Source organism: Podarcis muralis, chromosome 5, assembly GCF_964188315.1.
Source record: "Podarcis muralis chromosome 5, rPodMur119.hap1.1, whole genome shotgun sequence".
NCBI lineage: Eukaryota > Metazoa > Chordata > Lepidosauria > Squamata > Lacertidae > Podarcis > Podarcis muralis.
In genome coordinates this window covers 66149647-66173997 of record NC_135659.1, presented here as the reverse complement: position 1 = coordinate 66173997, position 24351 = coordinate 66149647, and the positions used below count along the sequence as shown (strand labels likewise).

General features: G+C 44.7%; 1 protein-coding gene across 2 annotated transcripts in view; it reads left to right on the top strand.

Moving 5' to 3' along the window:
* Positions 1–22554, top strand: part of PPM1J (protein phosphatase, Mg2+/Mn2+ dependent 1J) — a 29774-nt gene extending 7220 nt beyond the window's left edge. For both annotated transcript variants that reach the window (XM_077929069.1, XM_028734510.2), the window contains exons 2-10: positions 692–818; positions 1373–1696; positions 4468–4580; positions 8877–8961; positions 12689–12807; positions 13514–13577; positions 14306–14413; positions 15463–15614; positions 16325–22554. In XM_077929069.1, coding sequence (XP_077785195.1) covers positions 1442–1696; positions 4468–4580; positions 8877–8961; positions 12689–12807; positions 13514–13577; positions 14306–14413; positions 15463–15614; positions 16325–16472 — 1044 coding nt within the window. In that variant the 5' untranslated portion in view covers positions 692–818; positions 1373–1441 and the 3' untranslated portion in view covers positions 16473–22554. The remainder of the gene's footprint in view (positions 1–691; positions 819–1372; positions 1697–4467; positions 4581–8876; positions 8962–12688; positions 12808–13513; positions 13578–14305; positions 14414–15462; positions 15615–16324) is intronic.
* Positions 22555–24351: the final 1797 nt, after the last annotated feature.

The following is a 24351-nucleotide window of genomic DNA, read 5'->3' as shown; positions in this document are numbered from 1 at the left end:
TAGAAATGGCTTAGTGGACCTGTTGGTGCCCATAGGCCACCAGTTCAACAAGCACTAAAGAAACCATTGAAGTGGGATAAGTGTACACACCACACAATGCCAGGGCCAGGTCTTAGGCAAGGAGGATTGCCCAGTCAGCAGACAGCATATTGTGCAATGTGTGAAGCTGTGACTACCAAATATGCCCTCTTTCAGATTGTCTTCCACTTTCCTGGAAGAATTGACATGGCACTACGTCTTCAGCTTTGTAAAAAAGCTCTTCTTCTTCTTCTTCTTCTTCTTCTTCTTCTTCTTCTTCTTCTTCTTCTGTGACTACTTGTAGCTGAGTAAGATTGTCTTCCATGAACACAGTCTTAACAGTGAGTCCATAAGTGACTGTAGAGACCAGTTCTGGATCCACACATTCTTCCACAGTGGGGACACCGGTTTCTGGGCCAGAGTGGATTTGCCAAATGTGTGTTCCTCTTAGCTCATTTCTCCTTTTCGCACTGAGTTTGTGCTTCTTCAAAGTCCATGGCACCTTTGGTAAAGGCTGTTCTCCAGTTGGAGCGCTCGCAGGCCAGTGTTTCCCAGTTATCAGTGCTTATGTTACATTTTTTTATATTTGCTTTGAGAGTGCCTTGACGCATGGGAAAAGGAAGTTCACTAATCTAATCAAACACTGTCTGTTTGCATCTTTCTTTCTGCCCAGGGTGATAAATGCTGGCAAGAGCCAACACAACGAGGATCAAGCGTGTTGTGAGGCAGTGTATGTGGAAAAGAGACGGGCTGTGAGGAATAACCCAGCCCCCAAGGAAACCTCTGGAGATCTAGAAGGGGTGAGCAACACAATGGCTGGAGTTCCTTCTAAATGTTGGCTCTCAGTCCTAGGTCTACCTTCTCTATCCTGGTTTGAGGAGAGGAGAAAGTGATTCCACTCACAGCTGATGTATTGACACAAGACGTTTGGAACTTCAGAAGTTCCCTTGAGATTTGTTCCATTCTCCCCTGGAGTACTTATTGTCAATGTTGCTGTAAAAGGAATGAGTGGCACATGAATTTGCCATACGTGCCCTTCAAGCTTTTTTACTCCATAGCCTTTTACGCACAGATCCTTCCCTCCGTTTCTCATCCTCCAGTTGCATTGCAGTAGATCAGGAGTCCGGGAAGAGGATGTCCTCTAAGCCTCTAAATTTGCACACTGTGCTTTAAGTTAACCAGTGGTGCAGAAGGAGCTGAATGTTGCTTCAACAATTAAAGTTTATGGAATCATGGGTCACTAGAAATGTTACTGCCTCGTCTCTTTTGGTTTTTAACATGTGTTTTGTTTCCTTCGGCTCTTCGGGGCAATTCTCTCCTATATTTGATTTGATTTGTACCTTGTTCCCTGCAGGGCACCAAAGGCCTGACATTTTACTACTGGGGCTTGTTTGATGGGCATGCTGGAAGCGGGGCTGCAGTCATGGCATCCAAGCTGCTTCACTTCCAAATCCGTGACCAACTCCGAGACTTGGTGGACATCTTGCAAGACTCATCCCTTCCTCCAATCTGCCTGGAAGATGGTCCCAGGACAGTTCTAGGACAACCAAACAGGGTTCCTCTGGCTGAGGAAGATGCTGAGGTCCCAAACAATGCCCTGCCACGCTTCCATATGGAAAAGGCCGTTTCCCATGAGAGTTTGGTGGTGGGAGCTATTGAGAATGCATTCAAGCAGATGGTGAGTGTGCTAGAAAAAAACGGGGGGTATGCCGGAGAAGAAGGTCTGATTCAATGCTATAAAAACATTTTAAAAGATTTTACTGGCCAGAAGTGGAGTGCAATAGATAGAAAACTGAGTTTGCACATGGGAGATCCCACGTAAAGAATTCTGTTTGACCTTGAAACTGACCAAGTGACCTTGGTTGAATTATTCACTCCCGAATTTTCCTAAATCTCAAGATTTAAATTAGATAAGTATAGCTCTGATACCCAGCTGGAATCATTTGAGGTCACAAATGAAAGAAACCTAAATTAATTGTTTTGTGTGGGGGTTTTTTTTAAAAAAATCCATTTTTCGATGAGCCCACACAGTGACAGACATGGCATAAAGTGCAAGCTGGAGACAGTCCTACGATCTGGGATGTGTTCCGTTCCTGCCTGGCTGTCCTCCATCCAGAATGTGGATTCACTTCCTTTTGCAGCCAAGATGCTGACAGGGCAACCCATGACTATTTTGGTCTGACAGGGTATTTGCTTACCCAGCTTTCAGATCATGAGTCTGCTCTGCTTGGCTGTTCCTCTGCAGCTCAGCCTTGCGAAGTTCAGGCCCCCAGGCTCCATTGCTGCAGTACAGGAAGTAACATAGTCATACACTAGAAGCATATAATTTTTCATGGCTTCCCACATGACAAACTGGGTGTAAGTGTGGGTCCTGAGAAGTCGAATAGTGATCCCCAGACCTTCAGTGCACAGAATAAATGTGCTGTTGCTACTGTTTCACCTCCACTTTTAAAATAAGTTAGCAATAGAAGCATGTAAATCTGCACTATAGAGATAATTTGTCCATCAGTGTTGTCTACACTGTCTGGTAGCAGCTTTCCAGGGTTTCAGACATGGTACATTCCGGGTCCTACCTAGAGATGCCAGGAATTGAACATGGGACCTTCAGCATGGAAAACAGATGTTCTATCAATGAGCTACAGCCCTTCCCCAAATGCCTTTAAAAATATTTACAAGTCTCTCCAGCACATTCCTTTCTACCTTGCTGTAATAATTAATCATGTATATTTGCAGATTTTAAACACTATTGTTCCTCTTAGTAGTCATTGTAAGCAATACCTGCAGAATAGCTCAGATGGTAGAGTATCAGACTCCTAACCTAAGGGTTGTGGGTTCAAGCCCCATGTAGGGTAAAAAGATTCCTGCATTGCAGGGGATCAGACTAGATGACTCTTGTGGTCCCTTACAATGCTACAGTTCTTTGATTCTAATAACGAGGAAGTGAATAGCCCTACTGAACTGATTGTGTGTGTGTGTGTGTGTGTGTGTGTGAGTGTGTATCTTATCCCTGATCCTATCTTGGAGAAATGCCCAGTGCATTCTGGGATTGATGTGTGGGCAGAAACTTCCTCAACAATGCTCACACACCATGATATTGTCATCTTGTGATGAGAAGCCACCACACACAAACAAATTACATCACTGGAACAGCACACAGTCCTTTGCAAGATTGCATATTAAAGCCATGCAAACTCAGATAAGGGAGCTACTTCAGGAGAGGATGGATGCACTGTTGCTGAAAAGCAAATATGTTCTGCCGGATTCCTAACTGCCAGTACCCTTGGGAGCAAAGGGAAGGGAAGTTTCTACAGATTTTTGTTGGGTTCATCGAGGAGGAGGAGGAGGAGGAGGACAGGTTTAACCTTCCCTCTTAATGTATTGCAGCCCCAATCTCATTCTTTCTGCGGCAGCTTTTTTTAATAAAAAAAATGCATGTTAATTATTTGCATGCAATTAAAATCCTCCTAGCTTGGTCTAAATTGGAAGAGGAAGGGAAGGGAAGGACTAAAGGTCTAAAACAGATTAGGAAAAATAGGCATTGATTGCCTTTAAAAGCAGATTAGGAGTTGATGTGCTTCCATTAGTAAAATAAGGAATGAGTCTGAGGGTTCTGCTGTTCTCCTTGACCCGAGAGGAAACCAAATGCTGTGAAGCCAATTTCAGAGATTTAGTAAGTTTAAAAGATAACCTCAAGTGAGTAGATCCATACACCAGAGTATAGAAACATCAGTATTATCATGTCAGGTATGTATTTATCTGCAAATGCTTCCCCATTCCTACCTAGGTAAGTGGGGATTGGAAAAATGTCTGCATTTTTTAAAGGGAAATGCTTCAATTTATACACGCCCTTTAGAACAGAAGCAATACATGTCTATTTTGTTCTTGACTGAGCTATATGCACTTCCCAAGAAACATGTTGGAAGTGCAGGTACCTATGTGGGAAGCTAATTGTGAGAGCAACAAAGTGGTGAGTGGGTAAAGAATGAATCACTCTCTGCTCCTGATCGCTGCTTCCTCCACATGGCTTTTCCACATCTTAAAACAGATCATTGGGCTTCCTACCATTGCATGCATTCACACCTTGTGTAATATTCGGACCCAATTGCAAAAAATCTTGTAAGGAGCAGCTGGTATAGCCAGGGCACTGGGAGCTACCAGAGCTTTAATGTTCAACCATTGAGGCAGCTTGGGTGATTGCTGTAAAAGATAATCCTAATTCAGGGATGGAGGACCTGTGCTTGGGTTTTGTTGTTGGACCACATCAGCATGAGCTGCCGTGGACCAGTGGCCAAGGCCAGTGGGATTTTGGAGTCCAACAACATCTGGAGAGCCAAAGGTTTCCCCATCCCTGATCACCTTGATGCATGTGTGTGCTTCCTGTCTTGTTGCGCTGCACCTCTCTTCAGAGAGCTGCCTTCCACAAGTGAGTCTCTTCTTCTTTCTCCCCAGGACATTCAAATCGAGCAGGAACGGGTGGCTCGGCATGCATCAGGAGGCTGCTGCGCCCTGGCTGCGGTTTATCTCCTGGGGAAGTTCTACGTGGCCAATGCAGGTGACAGTAGGTAGGAGAGAGACGAGGGTGGGAAAGGCTACTCTGCTGCTTGCTGGGTCGTGGCAGCCCAAGCCATGTCACCAGGAGCAGGATAAGATTCCTTGACTCCCTAGTGGAAATGAACCGAAGTCTTTCCCAGCCATAGTTGCCTGTTGGTCATGGAATGGAACGCCCTCATGTAAGCAAGTGAGCTTGGAAAGGTCATATGAGAGCCCAGAATAAATATGTCTTTCAAGAGTGTTAGAGAGAAAGCCACTTACCCACCAAAGTCTATCTAGAAATATGCGCCCCTCCATGTGCTCGCCTATGCCCTATGGTGGAGGCAGTAAACCACCAGGGAGGTATACATATGGTGACACTAGGAAAGGAATAATATACCCTGGCCTTTACGTAGTCATTATCTGAGGTACCGAACCACTTTGATGCCGAAAGGTGTTTGTACAACCCCCACCAAGTGCCTGCATTTTTTAAAAAAGATAATTTTGTTTTTCAAAAACTTAGCTTTTTAAAAATCATATATTGCCTGGTTGCTCCCATTAGTACCCAGCTGCTAGTACTGTGAGGCCAAAGGTCCGATTTGGACCAGCCCATATCATTAAAAAAAAAAAAAAAAAAGATTGGCCACACCAACTTTTACACTTTGAGCACACCCATTTTCACAAGTTGGCCTTGAAGGATGGACCATGAGTCAATGAAGCCTCAGTGTGGAAAAGGCTGTTCATCCTTTCTGTACATAATGGAAGTGGGGGAACAAAATTGGGACTGCCAGCCCTGCTTGTGCTCTGTCTGTGTTTTCAGCAGGTATAATAGCATTAGGTATAGGGCTAACAAGTGTTTCCCCATTTTCCTCCCCACAGATGCAGGCTTTACTGTACAAGGGGAAGGGGGGAAGGGGGAAGGGGTGCTGTGTCTTAGGCATGGAAAAATCAATGTTTGTTGATGCGTTCCAAAAAATGTTTTTACTGCTTGTCTCTTTACCTTGGCCTTGCAGCAGCAATTTTAAAACAAATCTCTCTTTGATAATCAGGACATTCATGTAGTACTAATGCCAAATATGAAAACAGCTATATTTCAATGAGTAACTGTTTTCTTTATTTTTAACCCAAACTCTTTAGTAAACGTTGAAAATAAATGAAAGCATTTTGAGAGTACCAGCATCTGACAGATGCTTTTCATAGATTTAAAACAAAAAACTAGTATCTGATATTTTTTGGCCAACCCCCCCCCCCCCCCACAGGATTGTTGAAATCCTGCTCAAAATGCCCTTCTTTCACCTTTGGGTTGCTGACACCCTTGTATCTCAGGTCTTATTGATTTTAGCATGCGAAGAGGGAAAGACAATATTAGAGGAGTCACCTCTCCCCGCCCCCTTTAAGGCCATGCTGTACCTTTTGTTTGCATTTTCTGAGTCTTTTTATAGTCTCCTTTCAATCCTAATCAGTATGAGGAATAGCCTTTAGTGTGCAACAACCATTCTGTTATGTAGATTCCATCCTGATGAATGTGGGTGTGTTTTGAAACTGTTTTTGTCAATCTGTGGTCACTTTGGTAGGAAATTAGGTTAGAGAACAGGAAATCAGGAGGTTTGCTGATGGTACCTATAGACTGCAAGGAAGCCATTCTCAAAGTCATAACCAGCTTGGATGCATGGTGTGTGTGTGTGGGAGTGTAATCAGCGAGATATTGTGTTGTAATCCAAGTGTGGAGTTGTCTGGGTATATTTACATTATAAACTTTCATTGGCAGTATACCAGTTTAATAGAATCCTGGGAATGCAGTTTGGAGAAGGTTGTGATGATTCTCCAATAGAGATTCTTAGCTCTTTTTTCTTACTGAACTGTAGTTTAGGGAGAATAGTCCCCATCATTCACAGGCAGTGGCGTAGCGTGGGGGGTGCAGGGGGGGCCGGCCGCACCGGGCGCAACATCTGGGGGGGCGCTCACACTCGCAGCTCTCTGCCCCTACCTGGCAGGGGTGCAAATTACTTGCCTTGCCCCGGGTGCTGACAACCCACGCTACGCCACTGTTCACAGGAAAAGGGCTCCATGAGTAGAATAGGCAGTGAGGCTGCATTTGTGGCCCTACTCCCAACACTGTGAGTATTCCCGGAACCAGCCCCAAGATCTAGGCACTGGTGGGAATGTCTGAAGAGGAGGAGCCTATGTGCATAGAGTTCCATCTGCATAGGCTTCCACAGGATCTGGAACCACAATTGTGTAGCACCCCCAATTTCATGGAGGCCAATGTGCACACATTTTCCCTTTCAGGGGCATGGAAAAGATACCATACAACATTGGGGCAGCGACAGCAGTAGATAATACATAAAGTAGGCTAAGGAATAGTTGCTAGGCCACTTTTAGACTATAGAGCAGTGTAGATGTCTCCAGTTAATCCATAGTTGATACAGTGTCCATGGTTACAATTGCTGTTAGTGATTCATTTCTAAACGTGGAATACCATTACTTTCTTGGTGTGTCATCTTTGACTTTTTTCTCATCAAATGTCTTCTTGTTGCCTTAAGAACCTTTGGAATATAGATGAATGAAAGTGAAACAAGGATGCCAATTAGAGCAAGGGCTCCCAAACAAGGGGAAATGATTGCAGGTTGTTGTTGTTGTTGTTGTTGTTGTTTTTGAGTTGGCAAGTATTGGTTTTGTTTTCCCCACTGAGTCTTCTGCTTGTTCTGTTCCTCATTCTGATTTCTCTGTCGGTCTTCTTTGTGGTTTTGCATGAAAAACAGAGATGCTACCCTCTGCTCTGTGCATGTTGAAAAAAACCCAAGTAGGAAACAATGAATGGATAAAAAGATAGGAAGGGCAAATTTGTTGGTAATGTTTCCCATGCATCAGTCAGGAGCTCTGAGCACGTGTCTGTGGCACATCCTCTCTATCACTGTTGCAGACAAATGCAAGTTTTTCATCAAACCAGAATAATTATTTAAATATGTCATAGTCCATTCTTTAGTGCAGCAGAACCGGGATCCTGATGCAAGATTTAGACAAAATTAGAACTGCCACTTCCAGCAAACCTGGAGGCTTTGGGAGTTAAGCACAGTTGTTGCCTACCATTGCAGTTCAGTTGAATTTTGTGTCTTCTTTTGTTTGAAAACAGCAGCACTTCTCTTGCTCAATCTCAGTATGTTAGCAATCAATAGTGTTGGCTGGAGTGAGAATTGTGCATATTCAAATTTATGTATTGAGCACTTTGTATCTTATGGTTTTGTTGATGGTTACCGATTATGTTGGCCATGCTTTTCTTCTCATGATCACCCTTCATTCTTTCTGCTGTTTTCTAGATTGATTCTTCCTAATGCTCTGCTTCCTTTCATCATGTGTTTGTGTTGTCCAATGTCCCACTGTTCAGGGCTGGCCCACCCATGAGACAAGGTGAGGCAACCACCTTGGGCAGCAGGATCCACAGGGGCAGTGGGCCTTGGAGGGCTAAATCGGCCAGGATGCCCCGCCAGGAACCTGCTGGACTTAGGCTATCATGCCAAGAACATCCCAGGCCTTCCAGTCAACCGGGGACTTCCGCCCCGGACTACAGACAAGCTCTGCAGAGCCTGCTGATCGGAGTTGTACTCCAAAATATCTGGAAGGCATCAGGTTCGGGAAGGCTCTAATCCATTTTACAGAGAGGTTTTTTTGAAGTGGGAGACGAATCCCAAATACCTGTGCCTGCAACTTCCCGTACAGATAGAGAATTACTGGTACTGGGCTGAAATGTGACACTTGCGTTCAGATCTCTTCTCCATGGACCTCACCGAATGGCCTTGTGTAAGACAAGGCCTCTAGATTTAACCTTCCTTACGAAATAAGGAGCTACAGTAATCCTTAGAACACAGCAGGAATGAATTCTGCCTCTTTAGATTGAAAGGGGTGCAGCGAGCTAGAGGATTCTCTCTTCCTCCAATTGTGGTAGCGCAGTTGACAGGAGGCTATCAGGGAGACTTTGACTGATAGGTCTCTGAGCTCCATGATGCAATTGCAAATGCCTCATAAGATGGCATTTTGGGAAGAGGAATCTGTGGGAGAGGGAGCCTCTTTAGGCTACTTAATGTGTGGCAATGCATTGCATTTATCAGCTGCCTAGACCATTTTCTCATGCCACACTTCATGCTTATTCTTCTCCCCGAACCACCTGCACAGTAATCACCTTTCTGTATAGAAAATAAGCGTACGCAAAGTGGACCTTAGCTAACACTGCTGCTTCCCTTTGCCCGCGGATGTCCTTTCTGCTTTCCCTTCCTATACTGTCTCTTTCTCTCACATGCTCTCTAATGTCCTCATTCCATGTTTCATTGCAGGGCCATTATCATCCGTAATGGGGAAATCATTCCAATGTCCAGGGAGTTTACTCCAGAGACAGAGAGGCAAAGGCTGCAGTTTTTAGTAAGAATTAACTTTTTTTCCCCCCTATCTGATTTATTTTAACCCACTTCCCAACACTTAGCACTATCAACCAAACCCATCCAGGAATAAACGTGAGAAGGTGTTTCAGTACGAACAATGTCTTCAAGTGCCCCAATAGCTCACCAATAAATATATGTCTAAACCTACATACTTACAGTCATATGTACATGTACAGCCTAACAAACCTCAAAATACTGTTTTGTAGTAATTGAAAATACTATTTTGTAGTACAAAATTATAAATGGAAATTTAATTTGAAAAACAGAATAGCAAAACATCATCCACTCAGGAACCAGTACTGATAATGGAAGCTGTACTGCAGTTATTGATGGAGGCGGGTATTAATTACCCTGCCCTGTGCTGAATATTCAGAACTCCAGTGCTTGGAGGTCAAGGGCATTAAAAATAGTGCTAAAAATGAAAAGCAACCTGCGTGAACAGGATTGATGTTTTAAGTGATCTGGCAATAAACCTTTGGAGGTGGCAGATATTGTAGCTGATAAACATTCAGTCTCTTCCTTCCATATTTCCAGGCTCTCTTAGTGAAGGTACAATAAAGAGAGGACCCAACCTAGATGTGGTGTTAATTGCGTCCATCCACATAACGTGTGTTCTCCATCCACTGCCACGGTGCTAAAGAAAATGCACCACAAACTGCTCTTTGCATCAGGAGGGAAGCAATGGAGACTTTCCCTCCAGAGCACATAGCAGCTTTGAGGGGCAGTTCCTCTTGGGACCATCGCAGGCAGGTGGTGGTGGTGAGGGTTAAACTCTTCCTGCCCACCCCGTGTGGTCATGATGCTGCTCAGACTTCACTGTGGCTGCTGTTTTACTAATGTGTGTGTGAATTGCATTTATTTAACTAACATCATGCCTAGTTTGGTCCAGAGGCTCTGGTGGTGCTGGGCTCCTGCCTTTCTGCTTCCAAAATGCTCTTGAGCACTGCACAATAAAAAGTACCATAATTTTCGCTCTATAAGACGCGCCTTTTCCCTCCTAAAAAGTAAGGGGAAATTTGTGTGCATCTTATGGAGCGAATGCAGCCTGAGCGGCTATCCCAGAAGCCAGAACAACGAGAGGGATCACTGCGCAGTGCTCCCTCTTGCTGTTCTAGCTTCTGGCTTAGCCACTCTGTCCCTTCTCCCACCTCCTGCAAAAGCCCCCAAGAGCCGTGCTCCCTTTAAAGAGTCGCACAGAGCATGTGTGTGGCTCTTGGGGGCTTTTCCCCGAGGAGGGAGAAAAGCCTGCAAGCGCCGCACACACGCTCCACGCGGCTCATGAAAGGGAGTTCAGAGCAGAGCCTGGGATGCATACAGGCTCTGCTCAGTGCTCCCTTTAAAGAATACTTTCTTTCTTGCATTCCCACTCTAAAAACTGGGTGCGTCTTATGGTCAGGTGCGTCTTATGGAGCGAAAAATACGGTAATACAGGCACTGCTCACTTCCACCCTTTCACTTTGCTCCCCCTGCTGACCCCCCGATTCTAGAGTCAGGCTTGCAAGGTAAGGTTCACCCCCCCCACACACACACACAGAGCTCTTTTCCCTAGAAGAGGAAGAAGCTGCCAGGGTTTTGTTAAAATTATTTACATATTGCATGAGTTCTGCCCTGAGGCAGAGGAGGGGAAAGAATCCCTGGGAAGCACAGTGAGAGTGTCCAAAATGCAAGCAAGCAAGCAGAGGTGCTGCTGGCAATGCTTCCTGGCTCAGAGTGGACCTCCTTGGCAAGACACCAGGTGGAATCTTATCTGCTGTTCTATATCCAAACAGCTTCCATGTCTTGGAAGGGAGGAAATTGCACCGAGTAATGGATCCTCTTCACTGGCTGCGATAAAGACACTGAGCACTCAGAAAACCAATCTTACACTTCCCCCGTGGGCTTGAGTCGTTTGCTTTGAGCCAAAGCCCTTTTATAGCTTAAGCCCTTTTCTGTAAGTAGTGCCAGAGCAACGATCCTTTACACTGGGCCAGTGTGATCTGAAATGCCCCACTTAAATCATTGCAAGAGGGAAACCTGATGTATATAATCTTCTGTAGTTTTGCTTTTGTACCATAAAAAATAGAATTTGTTCTGCCCATTTCCTCTTTTCTCTGGATTAGTTACACTCAAAATACACAAGGGGGTGAGTAAAGGGAGATTCACTGCATAATTTGCTGCCCATTTGAGTCCTGGGCCCCATTCTTGCGAGGTTTACCAGGTATGCTGAATGTAGATGCTGCCTTCTGAGCTTTTGTTGCTGGCTCTTTGGCTGAGGGTTTGCTTGTTGAGTAATGGCCTCTTTTTAAAGACGTTGGCAAGTCATGGAAATCACAGTGCCAGCTCTGAAAATTAAACCCTGATTAGGGCAGCAGTGCCAGGAGGACAAAGAAAGCCCTTTTCCTTTGCAGGATGAAAAGGCAATAATCTCAAAGCCACCTTTAATTTTCTCTGAGTGTATGTGTGGAAGAGAATGAATTGCTGTAGCAGGAGCATCTAACCTGGTATCAAAATGGGATTCTGACATCTCCAGACATAGCATAGGATTCAGTCTGTATAGGATCTAGTCTATCAGCCCCCCCCCCCCCGTTTGCACAGAAATAGGATAGAGTGTCTAGGGTAATGGAAAATTATTGCCTGTTCAGCTAAACTTTGGTGCTTGCACACTCACTGAGAGTGGTGCATTAGTCTCCCTTAAATATCTCTTAAATAATTTCAGCTTCTGTTTTCACTTTTGGATGTTTTTTGTGCCTGGAAGCTTTTTCTGTACAAGACTCAGACTTGTTAATTCATGCTTCATCTAGCAATTAGGTAGCTGCTTGATAAAACCACTTCAACCAAATCCTTTGCAAGTCACAAAGGTCTAGTTGCTCTCTGCTGAGTGGCTTTTTATTAACCAAATGTGACTTTATAAGGTTTTTCAAAACATTTGTGGCTTGGGGGAGATCATTGTTAATTCTGCCATGAGCAGAAGATGCAAATGTGCCGTACTGAAAATAAAGTTTTGGCTCCAAACAAGATGAGATATTAATCAAGACTGGGCCTTGTGTTTTTTTCTTTATTGTATAATAGCTGCAGGAGTGGGGATCCAGATATGATATGTTGGGCAGAGTGGGGATTTAATCCATGGTCCCGATAGAGATTGCCTGTCCCTCGGAGCTGCTATTTGCTCAAGCAGTAAAACTGTCACTATTGCCAATTTCTAGGGCAAATAATTAAGCTGCTTAAAATTGTGGCTGATCTTTCAACGTGGCAGCACCTACACTTTTGAACTCCTTGCCTATTGACCCTCACAATACTGTTTTAGATGCCTACCAATAACTTTTTCATCTCAACAAGCCATCATTCCTGACCACTGGTCCTGTTCGCTAGGGATGATGGGAGTTGTAGTCCCAAAACATCTGGAGGGCCAGGTTTGCCTATGCCTGTCCTAGATGCTCCATCTGTATGTGAGAGCGAGGATGGATAGGTGTGTATTGGGGAGGGGCGGCGGCAGGATCTGCACTTTCAAATGTTCCCCAAATTACCTTCTTTGTAAGTGTAAGAGATACAAACATACAAACATATATCTGAGGGAAAGCATGTGTAACAAATCATAGAAGAGTTTGTGAATGCTCAGTGCGCCCCCATGAGGGTTCTTTGGGATGTGGGACTTACAGATTTCTGTTGTTTGGGTGGAGAAGATCCAGGCAGTGTTCATCACTAAACTTGCTCTTCCTTTCCTCTCCCAGGGCTTTTTGAGACCTGAGCTGCTGGGGAATGAGTTCACTCACCTCGAGTTCCCTCGAAGAATCCAGCATAAGGAAGTGGGGAAAAAGATGCTGTACAGGGACCAAAACATGAATGGCTGGTAACTCTTTTCATCTGATCTAGATTACACTGATTGCCAGAATCAATCAGAAATGTAAGACGAAGGAACTTGGTGTTCTAGTGACGGCTAGTTACATCACCACTGCCCTACTCTGCTGGACTAGAAAAGTCTCTACTTCTCCCTTTTTTCTTTTTGTTGTGTTACTAAAGCTGGAGACCGACAATGAAGGCATTTTTTAAAAAGGGAGTTTATTTTGGTATTATAGAGGCGTATGATGTGCACACTCATATGGCTATTGCTCCTACTAAAGAGTTTCTGCAGATTTTTGTATGACTTAAGTAATCCTGCTTGGTCAAAGATAACAGTGGGGAAAAATCATGTATTTTGTGAGTGTTTGTACAAATGCATGCCTGTACACTCAGGGAAATTACCTAAGTGAAATGGTTCTGACCTGAGTTTGTTGTTTGCTTGCTTGGCATTGGGAAGAGGATATTCAGTTGTGCTTTTCACAGCAGCCAGAGCTCAGTGGTAGAGCACAGGCTTTGCATGCAAAAGGTCCCAGATTCAATCCCCAACATCGCCTGGTAGGGCTGAGACAGTCTGTTGTCCGAAAACCTGGAGAACTGTTGCCACGCAATAGCAACAGTACTGAGCTTGATGGACCAGTGGTCTTACTAGGGCAGCTTCCTATTCTAACTTTCATCTGCACTGCAACACATTTTGTGTGATTTCTTTTTCTAACTAGGGCATATAAAAGGATAGAAGAAGATGACCTGAAGTTTCCACTTGTTTACGGAGAGGGTAAAAAGGTGAGGCACTGAGCGCATTTGAAAATCGTTGGAGAAGTGGAGAGAATTTTCATTAAACAAGGGCATGAGGATTCGGAGTAGACCTAATAATATAGGTTGAGGTATGCGATATTGGTGTCAGAAGCACACTTTGGCTTTGACAGAGACGGCTCATTGGTAAGTCTGCACTGAGCAATTTTTGTATGATACCTACCTGCTTGTTCCCCCACTCCATAGGACACAATGTATGTTATGTTTAAACAATTTAAACCATCTTTCATCCTGATGGGTTTTAGGGTGAATACACAGCAATACAATATAATTCAGTGCCCTATAAAATAAGAGAAAGCATAAAAACACTTCATACAACACTAAAAACAGGATGACAACACATAATAAAACTAGAAAGCGGACAAAGCCCATAAAATCAATTTAAAACAAGGAAACAAAAATGTATAGTTCATCAATTGATGGCACCCAGGGAAAGACTTCATCTGTAGATCTTAATGCATAGCCAGGCTGGTATGGGAGGAGGCATGTGGCATGCTCAAAAATTGAGTCATCTATTTTAATTGAGATCTGTATTCTGCTTTATGGCTGACTGCCTCTGATCCTTCTTTCCATACTTATGAACCTGGGACCTTCTGCATGCAAGGCAAGCCAGAGTGCTAGGAGCCTATCCGAGTTGCACAGATGCTCATTATGTTGCTATCCTATTAAAAGGCTTCCCCACCTTACTTTCCTCCTAGGCTCGAATGATGGCAACTATTGGGGTGACGCGGGGTTTGGGTGATCATGATCTCAAGGTGTACAGCTCCAACATCCACATCAAACCTTTCCTGTCCTGCACCCCAGAGGTGAGTTCATTAGAGCTAAGATTCTACTTCCTGGATTTACAGCTGCTCAGTAACAGCATATTTTTATTTTTCATCAAATATTCCAAAACGATGTTCCTGGAGCTTTTTGATCACCCTTAGCTCTCCAAACCAGGTTTGGCTGCAGGCAAGGTGCTTCTTTCTGTCACACTCCATTCTGATTTGCAGGATTGTCGCACACACCTCCAGCACAGACACACTCCACTCATGTGTCCAGCCTGTACAACACACACACACACATCCACACAGGTGGTGCTTCTAATTCAGGCTTGAGTGTTTGGACTGAGGTCTTGTCCACCACCATCAACAAATCTATACTGTAGTCCCTTTAGGACACTGGAGGGAGGGCTCACAAGGGATCAGATTCTGAGGCAGAAAAATTCTGGGGCTTCTGCATGTGTGTGTGTGTGTGTGTGTGTGTGAGAGAGAGAGAGAGAGAGAGAGAGAGAGAGAGAGAGAGAGCGCATTATAGAAAGGTTTGAAGCAGTGGGTAAGATTGGTGTAGCTGCAGAAGACAAGAGCTAGGCTTCAAGACAACAACAATTTATTTATATGCTGCCCATCTGACTGGGTTGCCCCGGCAACTCTGGGTGGCTTTCAACAAATAAAAACATCAAACATAATAAAACATCAAACATTTAAAACTTCTCTATACAAGGCTGCCTTAAGATGTCTTCTGAAAGCCAGATAGTTATTTCCTTGATATCTGATGGGAGGGTGTTCCACCAGGCGGGCACCACTACCGAGAAGGCCCTTAGCTCGATTCCCCATAACTTCACTTCTCACAATGAGGGAACCACCAGAAGACCCTCAGAGCTGGACCTCAGTGTCCAGGATAATTCTACTGGGTAGCTATAGTGCTGCTGTTCCAAGATTCCTGTGCACGCTTATGAATGAGGTGTCTTAAGCGCAGAATTTTTCCTCACCTCTGGGGAGTGACAGGACTCAGAAAGTGCTTCTCCTTGAGGAAAAGCATTTGCAGAGCCTCGCCACCAGAGCAGTGAGGCTGCATCCCTTACGTTTTTCTGCAGGTTCGCGTTTATGACCTCACACAGTATGAGCACTGCCCTGACGATGTGCTGGTGCTGGGCACAGATGGCCTCTGGGATGTCACCAATGACCGAGAGGTTGCCAATGTGGTATTTGATGTCCTAATGGGCTATGAGCCCAATGACCCTTGCAGGTGAGTGGGGCAAGGTTTTGCACCTGCGTGCTGAGGATACTTACACCAGAGTGGTTGAGCAGAGACTTTATTTCCTAAGATTCTGAGGTCCATTGTTTGCTCTCAGTCTGGGGTTGGTTTATTCTCTTACCTCTTTTCTATTCTGGAACATGAATGCTTTTTGTTTCTCTTACCTTGTTTGAAGCACCAATTTCTTGGAAATTAAAAGCAGCCTTAAAAGGTTGCAATTTTGAGTAGTAGGTGTGGGGAGAAGGAGGGGTTTAACCTTTTAAACTGGCAGCTGTTTTTCCATTCAAAATCCCATTTTTATGCTAGAGGTTCCTGCCCACTCTCTTGCTCAAAATTTCAGCTTCCCAAAATTTGCTTCTTTTTTTTTAAGTTGAAACTTCATTACATACATTTGAATATAATCAACCAACTGTTTGCACTTTACTGTTTTTAAACATGGGTGGGGAACCTTTTCTGGCCAATGTGCCAGATCCTTATACCCCCACCTGCTGCCAGGCCAAATTTGAAAGGTGAGTGAGAGTAAATGAATGACTGGCCTACAATTTCCTAATTAGTTGCACAGGGAATGAAGTGGGATGAGATCATTATTGTGAACACCATTCACACTTAAAAGAAGTACTTTTTATTAAAAAAATAACTGTACTCTACCACATCTCTTGCATTGTGGGTGTGCATTCTGATGGGCTGGTTCTGTTTCCCAGGTACACAATGGTGGCCCAGGAGTTGGTGGTGAGGTCCAGAGGGGTTCTGAAGGAACGTGGCTGGAGGCTGGCCAATGACAAGCTGGGCTCTGGAGATGATATCTCTGTCTTTGTTATTCCCCTTGGTGGTCCAGGAAACTACACCTGAACCTCAGGTCCCAGGGACACAGGGGTCATGATTCTAGACTTTACAAAGGAGAAGAAAAGCCGAGGGAAAGAACCACCATCTTGCAGCAGAACTGGAGGCTGTAGATTCTCCCTACACCTGGAACATTCATAATGATGGAGTCTTCCGAAGAGGATTGGGGGTGGGGGAATGTATGACTGCACCTTGGGTCCTTGTCCCACTCTGTCTCAGCTTGCTGGGTTCCAGCTAGGGACACAAAGACATAGCCCTGGTCCACACTTCTGTTAACAGCAAGAAAGCCAAGGTAGAGCCGTTCCTCTCAGGATTTACACCCATCAGCCCTGGAGACCTGTAGGAAATCTTGCATTCCAAGGGCTGCATTAAATTTGGGCTTTTGGTCACATGGAAATGTCCTCTAAATTGGGCAGCAGCACTGGAGTCTCCCGTAGCGTTTAGCCATTTTGTGTGTTCTTATTCCGTCTGTCCCGTGGTTGCAAAGGGGCAGCTGAATTTTGCTTTGTCAGATGCCAAGGACACCTCACCGTCACGACAGTTATGCCTAATTGCCTAGAACATCCCTTCCCTTCCCTTCTTGCTAAAGGGAGCACCAAGCAAGTACGGCTAATTGGTTTGTTATCATTCCCCTGGCTTGCCATAAGGTGGCCCCTGAAGCTTTCACTCCAAACCACTTGTTGCGTAGTACAGGGGGATGCATCCATAGGGGTTTCTTACACTAATTATGGATATTGCTGTAACTCGGCCAAGTTGGTTGCTTCTTCATGAATGCATCTCCAAATGGCAATGAGGAAAGGTGCGAAAATATTCCTGCTGTAGAAAATGTCCCTGGGGAAAATCAGCTGTGCCTCACTTTCACCAGATGGGGGTGCACTTAGAAGAACAGACAGAAAAAAATGACTGTGATGAGACATCTCTAGTTGGTTTAAACAAGTGACCCTTAAATATCAAGATACAGAAATCTATTGCAGCATAGGGAGGTACCCCATCCCAGACTTACTCTACCTCTGAAGCCTGAAGCATTGAGTTCTTTGTTCAATGAATAAGAAGCCTTCAAAATTTGTGATGGGGAAGAAATGGGTTCATTTTTTTTCATGGAACTGTCATTTTCCACTAGCTGTGCTGTGCAAAAGCAAGACCATCCCTGGCCAGGGGAACTTGTACCTTAAATTTGCCCTTGTACTCTATCTAGCTGTGAGTTAACTGAGTTTTAAGAAGAAAATAATTTCAGGCTTCACGAAAATACCTGCCACCTCTTAAGCGCAGACAATATACAGTGGGACTTATTTCTGAGTAGACATGTGCAGGATCATTCTGTTGGGCTGCAGCCCTATGCACAATTGCTTAGAAGTAAGCCCCTTGGAACTCAGCGGGACTTCTGAGTAAATGTGCTGTTATACAGTTTCTATTATGTAAAGGCAGATCCTGGAAGGTTGGATCTCTTAGTAGAGTGTGGCATTAGTACCTCAGAAAAGATTAAAGAACCAACTGAAAAACTGCAACTATTAAGTTGCCATCATTAAGTAAAAGCTGGCTAAGGTTCTTTCTTGCTGGAAAGCATTTTGGTATTGCCTGATTGTCGTGCCGTCACTTTCTGGTGATTGTGATGTGTACCAGTGAGAGATGAGTCAAGTGAACGCTTCTCTTGGGAACCAGAGGGGAGGGGTGGGTTTTTAATTCAAGAAGAAAAAGAAGAAAGTTGTATCCAGATCCACACTGTATGCTAAAGAATCATAGGGTTGGAAGAGACCATGAGGATCATCTAATTAAACTCTCAGCAGTGCAGGAACATGCAGCTGTCTCTTACCAGGACTGAACCTGCAACCTTGGTGCTATCAGCACCACACTATAACCAACTGAGCTATCCAGCTGATATATCCTGCTTCAAGCATTCAACAGATTTGTCAAGGAATGTGTATATTTTGTAAAGTTTTCGTTAAGTACTACTTTATGCGGGTGGCACTGTGGTCTAAACCACTGAGCCTCTTCGCCTTGCTGATCAGAAGGTTGGGGTTCGAATCCCCGTGACTGAGTGAGCTCCCATTGCTCTGTCCCAGCTCCTGCCAACCTAGCAGTTCGAAAGCACGCCAGTGCACGTAGATAAATAGGTACTGCTGTGGTGGGAAGGTAAACGGCATTTCCGTGCACTCTGGCTTCCATCATGGTGTTCTGTTGCACCAGAAGTGGTTTAGTCATGCTGGCCACATGACCCGGAAAGCTATCTGCGGACAAATGCTAGCTCCCTTGGCCTGAAAGTGAGATGAGCGCTGCAGCCCATAGTCGCCTTTGACTAGACTTAACCATCCAGGGGTCCTTTACTTTACTTTTTTACTTGTGCATAGAGGGCAAGCAAAGTGAATGGGGCTGTGGGGCCATGTGTTTGGTCCAAACCCCACATTCATTCTACTCCTATTATTCTTCCACTCCTGTGTTGAGCCCAATATCTACACCTGTCTATATAGATATATCTAGATCTTCTCCATATGTGGGGGCTTCCCATGGAACTGGAACTCTTGAGTGCTCAGGGTTCTAAATTATGTGAGGATCCTCCACACAGTGAATAGGTTAGAACAGAGATGTGGCCCTGCAGCCCAACACATCAGCGATGTGTTGTCTCAGCAGCCCAGGACCACCATGCATACTGCCCAGGCTTGTGTCCCTAGGAGACTTTGGTGATGCTACAACTTGGGTGCTGCTAACACAGTGGTTTGGCTTTCCTCCTCGGAGGCCTTTGGCTTCATCCCTGAGTAAATGCAAAGCAACCTATTCTCTTTGGAAAGGTTGCCATGCTACATGGTGGACTGCAAGCTGAAAAAAAGGAAGCTTGATTGATTTTCTGCCAACTCAAACAATATCCTCCAATCCCAATAACATTCTGGGTGCAGATGCCATGTTGCAACCATGCTAATGTTACCTTAGTTGCTAATGGACTGCTAATGCAACCACATTGCTTCAGTTGTCAGATGCCAGGGCTGGGCCAAAGTGTTCATTCAAGCAGCAGTTATGACTGCAAAAGTGGTAATCTTTAGACTAACCTTCCCCAGCTCTGTCCCTCTCAGGTGTTGGACTACGACTCCTATCATCCCATACCATTTGCTAGGGCTGATAGGGACTGTAGTCCAACAACATCTGGAGTGCACTAGTTTGGGGGAGGCTGCTCTAAAAACTTCATGGTAGCCAGTCTTGCCATGCTGCTCAACAGAGGGCAGCAGTGTTGTTTTCCGTCTAAATTGTTCTGCCTAAAAGTCCTTTCAAAGGCCCTACTGTACTATCCAGTCCACATGTAATGATTAGTGGAAAACATACTGCCTGCAAGGGAGAGCCCTCTTGCTATTCCCCTTCTGCTGTTTCAGTATTTGCCCCAATGGGTAATGGGGAGTGCATTCCCTCCCTGCAAAGGGGAAATTGCACAGGTGCTAAAGTGCCTGTGTTTCAAATCATATTCCAGAGAGGCCTTGCCAGTTTCACCTGGACAGCAAGTTCCACCTCAAGTCTCTTAAGCCTGAAAATTCCTATTGTGAGATGCGGATGTGAGGAGGAACAACTGGCAAGACCCCAAACACAGAGGTCTTGAAATGAATCGATTTCTGCATTGGTATAAGTGCCTAAGTTGTAGACGGAGATCTGGGTCAGAAAATGACACGGGTATTCTGACTGGGGTGGGTGTGGGGATCACAAGACACAAGCACTATTGTGGAACAACACATAAAGATGCTGTTATACAAATCCATCAGCAACTACTGAATGCAGTCTGCAGTCACTGATGGGATATAAATGAAGGTTGCTGAAAATGCTGCCACTTGAGTAATTGGTTAAATGTCAAAAGTATGAAGAAGGCTCCCCTACATCCTCCCCTGAGGAGTATCTAATGCAACCACACAGCCCCACTCTGAAGGTAAGTGGTGCTGGAGAAGGGGGAATTGCATTTCCCCCAGCAATAACACTATATATTTATGTTTATATCTGAATGTTAGGTATGATATCCTTCCCTCCTCCCACAGACTCTGGAAGTAAGGTAGTTCTAGAAACATGGGTGCCCTGCAGATGTTTGCCTACAGCCTCCATCCTCCTTGGTGTTGACTGGGGCTGAAGGGAGTTGAACCACATCTGGAGGGCACCATGTTGGCTATCCCTGATCTAAAACCTGTGCAACAAATTGGCTACAGCTGTGCATTTGTGCTATAAACTAGCATGATTTGTCTGGGGAAATCCTATGAAACATTGCTCTCGAGGGGGCTTTCTAAATTGAGAGCATGCATTGAAATCAATCAATGCTAATGATACTAAGTTTAATCTCAAAGTGAGCTGTGATCGATGGCCAGCTGATGAGCTGTTTTTTGTTCCTATAAGCTCCTTGGCAGAAGGTTTGCTAGCATCCCTATGGCATTTCAGCACCCAGTGCCAAGACTGTTCTTTCAAAACACTTCAGCTCAACAGAATGCCATGGAATGAGCAATCCAGTTCCACACAATCCCTTCTGCTTGAAACAATCAGCCCAGATAAGAAAAAAATATATGGTAGGAGAGTATTTCCATTCAGGGGTTGCTGAGAGCAGCCAAAAATGTTGGTTGCAAAGGCAAACAACCTGCTTGCAAATTGGCTGTGTCCTCTCTCTGCTCTTGGAGGCAGCATGCCTCTGAATATCAGTCACTGGAAATCACAAGTGAAGAGAGTGCTGTGGCATTCAGGCCGGGCTTGTGAGTTTCCCCTAGGACTCAACTGGCCTTTGGCCTGATCTAGCAGGGCTCTTCTTAAATTATAATTTTGCTAGATGGTAATGTTACACAGGGGAAGAAGGAATGTGACTCTGCCATCCTGTGTTTCAAAATCTGCAAAGGTTACAGTTTTAAATGTGCTTGAAAACCATATTTTTTTCAGAGCTGGAAGCTTGGTCCCATAACTCCCGATGTGCAGTGACAAGTTAATACTGTAGTAGCTTCACCGTGAGGCAAAGGTGCTCTGCTCTGCAGTCCCAGGGACTTTTGGTTTTGCTGAAGCCATAGCTGTCCACACTGTGATGCAGATTAAATATCTGCTGTTACCACCACAACCCTGGAGACCAGGCTTCCTCAGCCTTGGCCCTCCAGATGTTTTTGGCCTACAACTCCCATGATCCCTAGCTAGCAGCACCAGTGGTCAGGGATGATGGGAATTATAGTCTCAAAACATCGGGAGGGCCGAGGTTGAGGAAGGTTGCCTGAGACCAAGAGTCCAGCCACTATCCACCATTGCCTAGTGGCAATGCTCACTACAGTGAGCTACTACTTGACTTACAAAAATGAATGCCTTGTTCTCCCCTGTTGGGACATCCAAATGTGAAGTATCTCAAAGCATTATTTGTTCTGCTTCAATGCTCATCTTGTCTCTAGATTCCAGAACCAGAAGTGAACACAGCAGCAGTGGTGCTGGGAATATCGCAACAGTCCATGCTGTTGCTTTCTGTGAGGAGCTTGCGGCTGAGGCAAAAAAAAACTGGATTTACTGTTTTCCTCAGCAACTTGAGGCCCAGTGGCCACAGTCATAGCTGGCATGCAGACCCTAGATGGATGCCCAAGGATGAATGCAGCTTACTTGACTCCAGCTGTACAAATAAGTCCCATTGAGCTCAATGGGGCTTATTTCTGAATAGACAAGAAAGTATTTCAGCAATTAATGTAAAAGAAAACAAAATACGGGGTACCCTGAGATGTGTGCCTTGCTGTATATATTTGACAAGGGATTTCTATCACCATTTCCTCTTCAGAGGAAGAAGCCTCTGGGGTATTTATTTCCACTCTTCATGCCTCGAGAGAGAAGCATGTCATCATTTTTCCCTAAGGCTGATGAACATAATTGCTTTGCTCAATGTTAATAACAGCAGCCTGTGAGAATGGAAATACATAAAATAGTGACTTGGGCGGTTGCCATCCTTTCCCATTACTTCTTCAGTGCCTTTGACAAATCCACTCCACTTCCAAATGGGGAGGAGTTGCGGTGGACCGCGTGGCCACCCACTCCCCACTGGGGGCGGGGGACCTTGTCCCCCGTTGCCTGGGGGATCCCGGCCACGTCAGAGCCCAGCCAGCCAACCTGCTGGCTGGGGGGGGGGGCGTGGCGTGGCTGGGGCCGTTTAAATGGATGAGCGAGCCAGAGGACTTCCTCTTTGGCTCACTTCCTCAATCAGAAAGCTGAATATCATCAAGCTGCAAGCTGCCTCGGGATAAAGGACCTGGCTCACCTTCATGTACCACTTCACCAACTCTTAGAGTGCCAAAAATTGCTATGGAATATGCAGCTGAGAATAAATGGGCCTCATATTTGGACCAGCACACTGATTTTAATTTACTGCGTATTTTAGTAAGGAGATCGAATGAAATGGGTCTACGCCCTTCCTTGCTAGGTGGTTGTAATCTGTGTCACCCCTCAAGAGCCCTGCACACCACAAACTCAGCGCAAGGGTCCGTGCAGTTAATAGACTGATCTAGTCTGAAGCCCGGCTGGGGGGCTAAGGCCTTGACACGACCTCAATAGGAACACCAGGGGGAGCTTGAGTTGGTTCGCATCGACAGGGCTGCACCTACCGGTGGCTTACCCTTACTGGGACTTCCTGCACAATGGGCAGGAGTCAGATATAGTCAGATCCAATCAATGCCTAAGCCAATACCGCTCACATTCTGTAATTTCAATAAAGTTGTGGCCAAAATTTGTCCAATAACATAAACCTAATATCCGTGTCCTTGTGTGAGTTATTTCCAATGAGGGGGTGGCTGCGGGGTCTCGACACGCAGCTGCATGATGGGAGGAAGTCCTGTGACTGTAGCTTTACCTATCATGGCACATCCATACTAGGGGAAATAACAGCACTGAATTTCAACCTCTCATGCACAGAACACATGACAGAAAGAAAAGTGGGTCAACTTGAGTTCAAGTCTACAACTAGGATCTGCACTTCATTCATCCTTCATAACAGTTAAAAGTTGTGAACTGGAGCAGAACATATTGGTTGGGAGAAAACCCCAATGAAATTAATGGTCTTCTTTCCAAGCAAACCTGACTAGGATCAGGTCACAAGAATATAGGTGCCAAATCAATCATTTTGATGAACCTCTCTGCATCTCAGAAAGCAGCATTTCCGTAAAAGATATGTTTTACATTGTTTGACATGTAACCCAAATGCAGTAATTTAAAAACAAAAATTCAAAAGAATCTTAAGTTTTCAAGAATCTTAAACAAAAATTAAAACATTTCAGTCCTCCTGTTCAGGAGCTAGAAAACACCTATGCACGTTTACTCATTGGCAGAGGATTAGCCTAAATGACCTTTGAAGTCCCTTCCATTTTAAGGCGAGCCCACTGAATTCAACAGCACTGCCAAGTAAATACTTATTAGGCTGTAATCCTGTGCACATTTACCTTGACAGAAATGCTGCTGAACACAGTGGGACTTTGAAGCAAACATGCATAGGATTGGGACTGGGCTGTTAGTTAATAGTTTTTGTTTGTTACTATGCTATGCATTTTTGTGTTTTTATATTGTAAACTGCCTTGTGATCGGATAAAGAGCCGTATAGAAATTAAACAATCAATAGTCCTGGGTGCTAGCAAGTTAGAACTGGTAAAGTGGCAAGGCAACATGATGGTAAAGGGTTAAAAGGTCTCCTGTATCTTTTGGAAAGCTGTTTATCTTTTCACTATGCATTTGGACACCTCTTAAGATATCATAACCATTTTTATTATTATTTTTGCAGACCGGTTCCTAGATCAAGAAGCAGCAGAAAGGGGATAGTTTGGAGGCTTGGTATCAGCCATATCCACAGCTCATGCTCTTCTCCAGCTGGAAGGCTGGATGAGTAATTCCCAACTGGTTACAATCAATAGCAAAATTAGAACACAATTCATTGTACTGA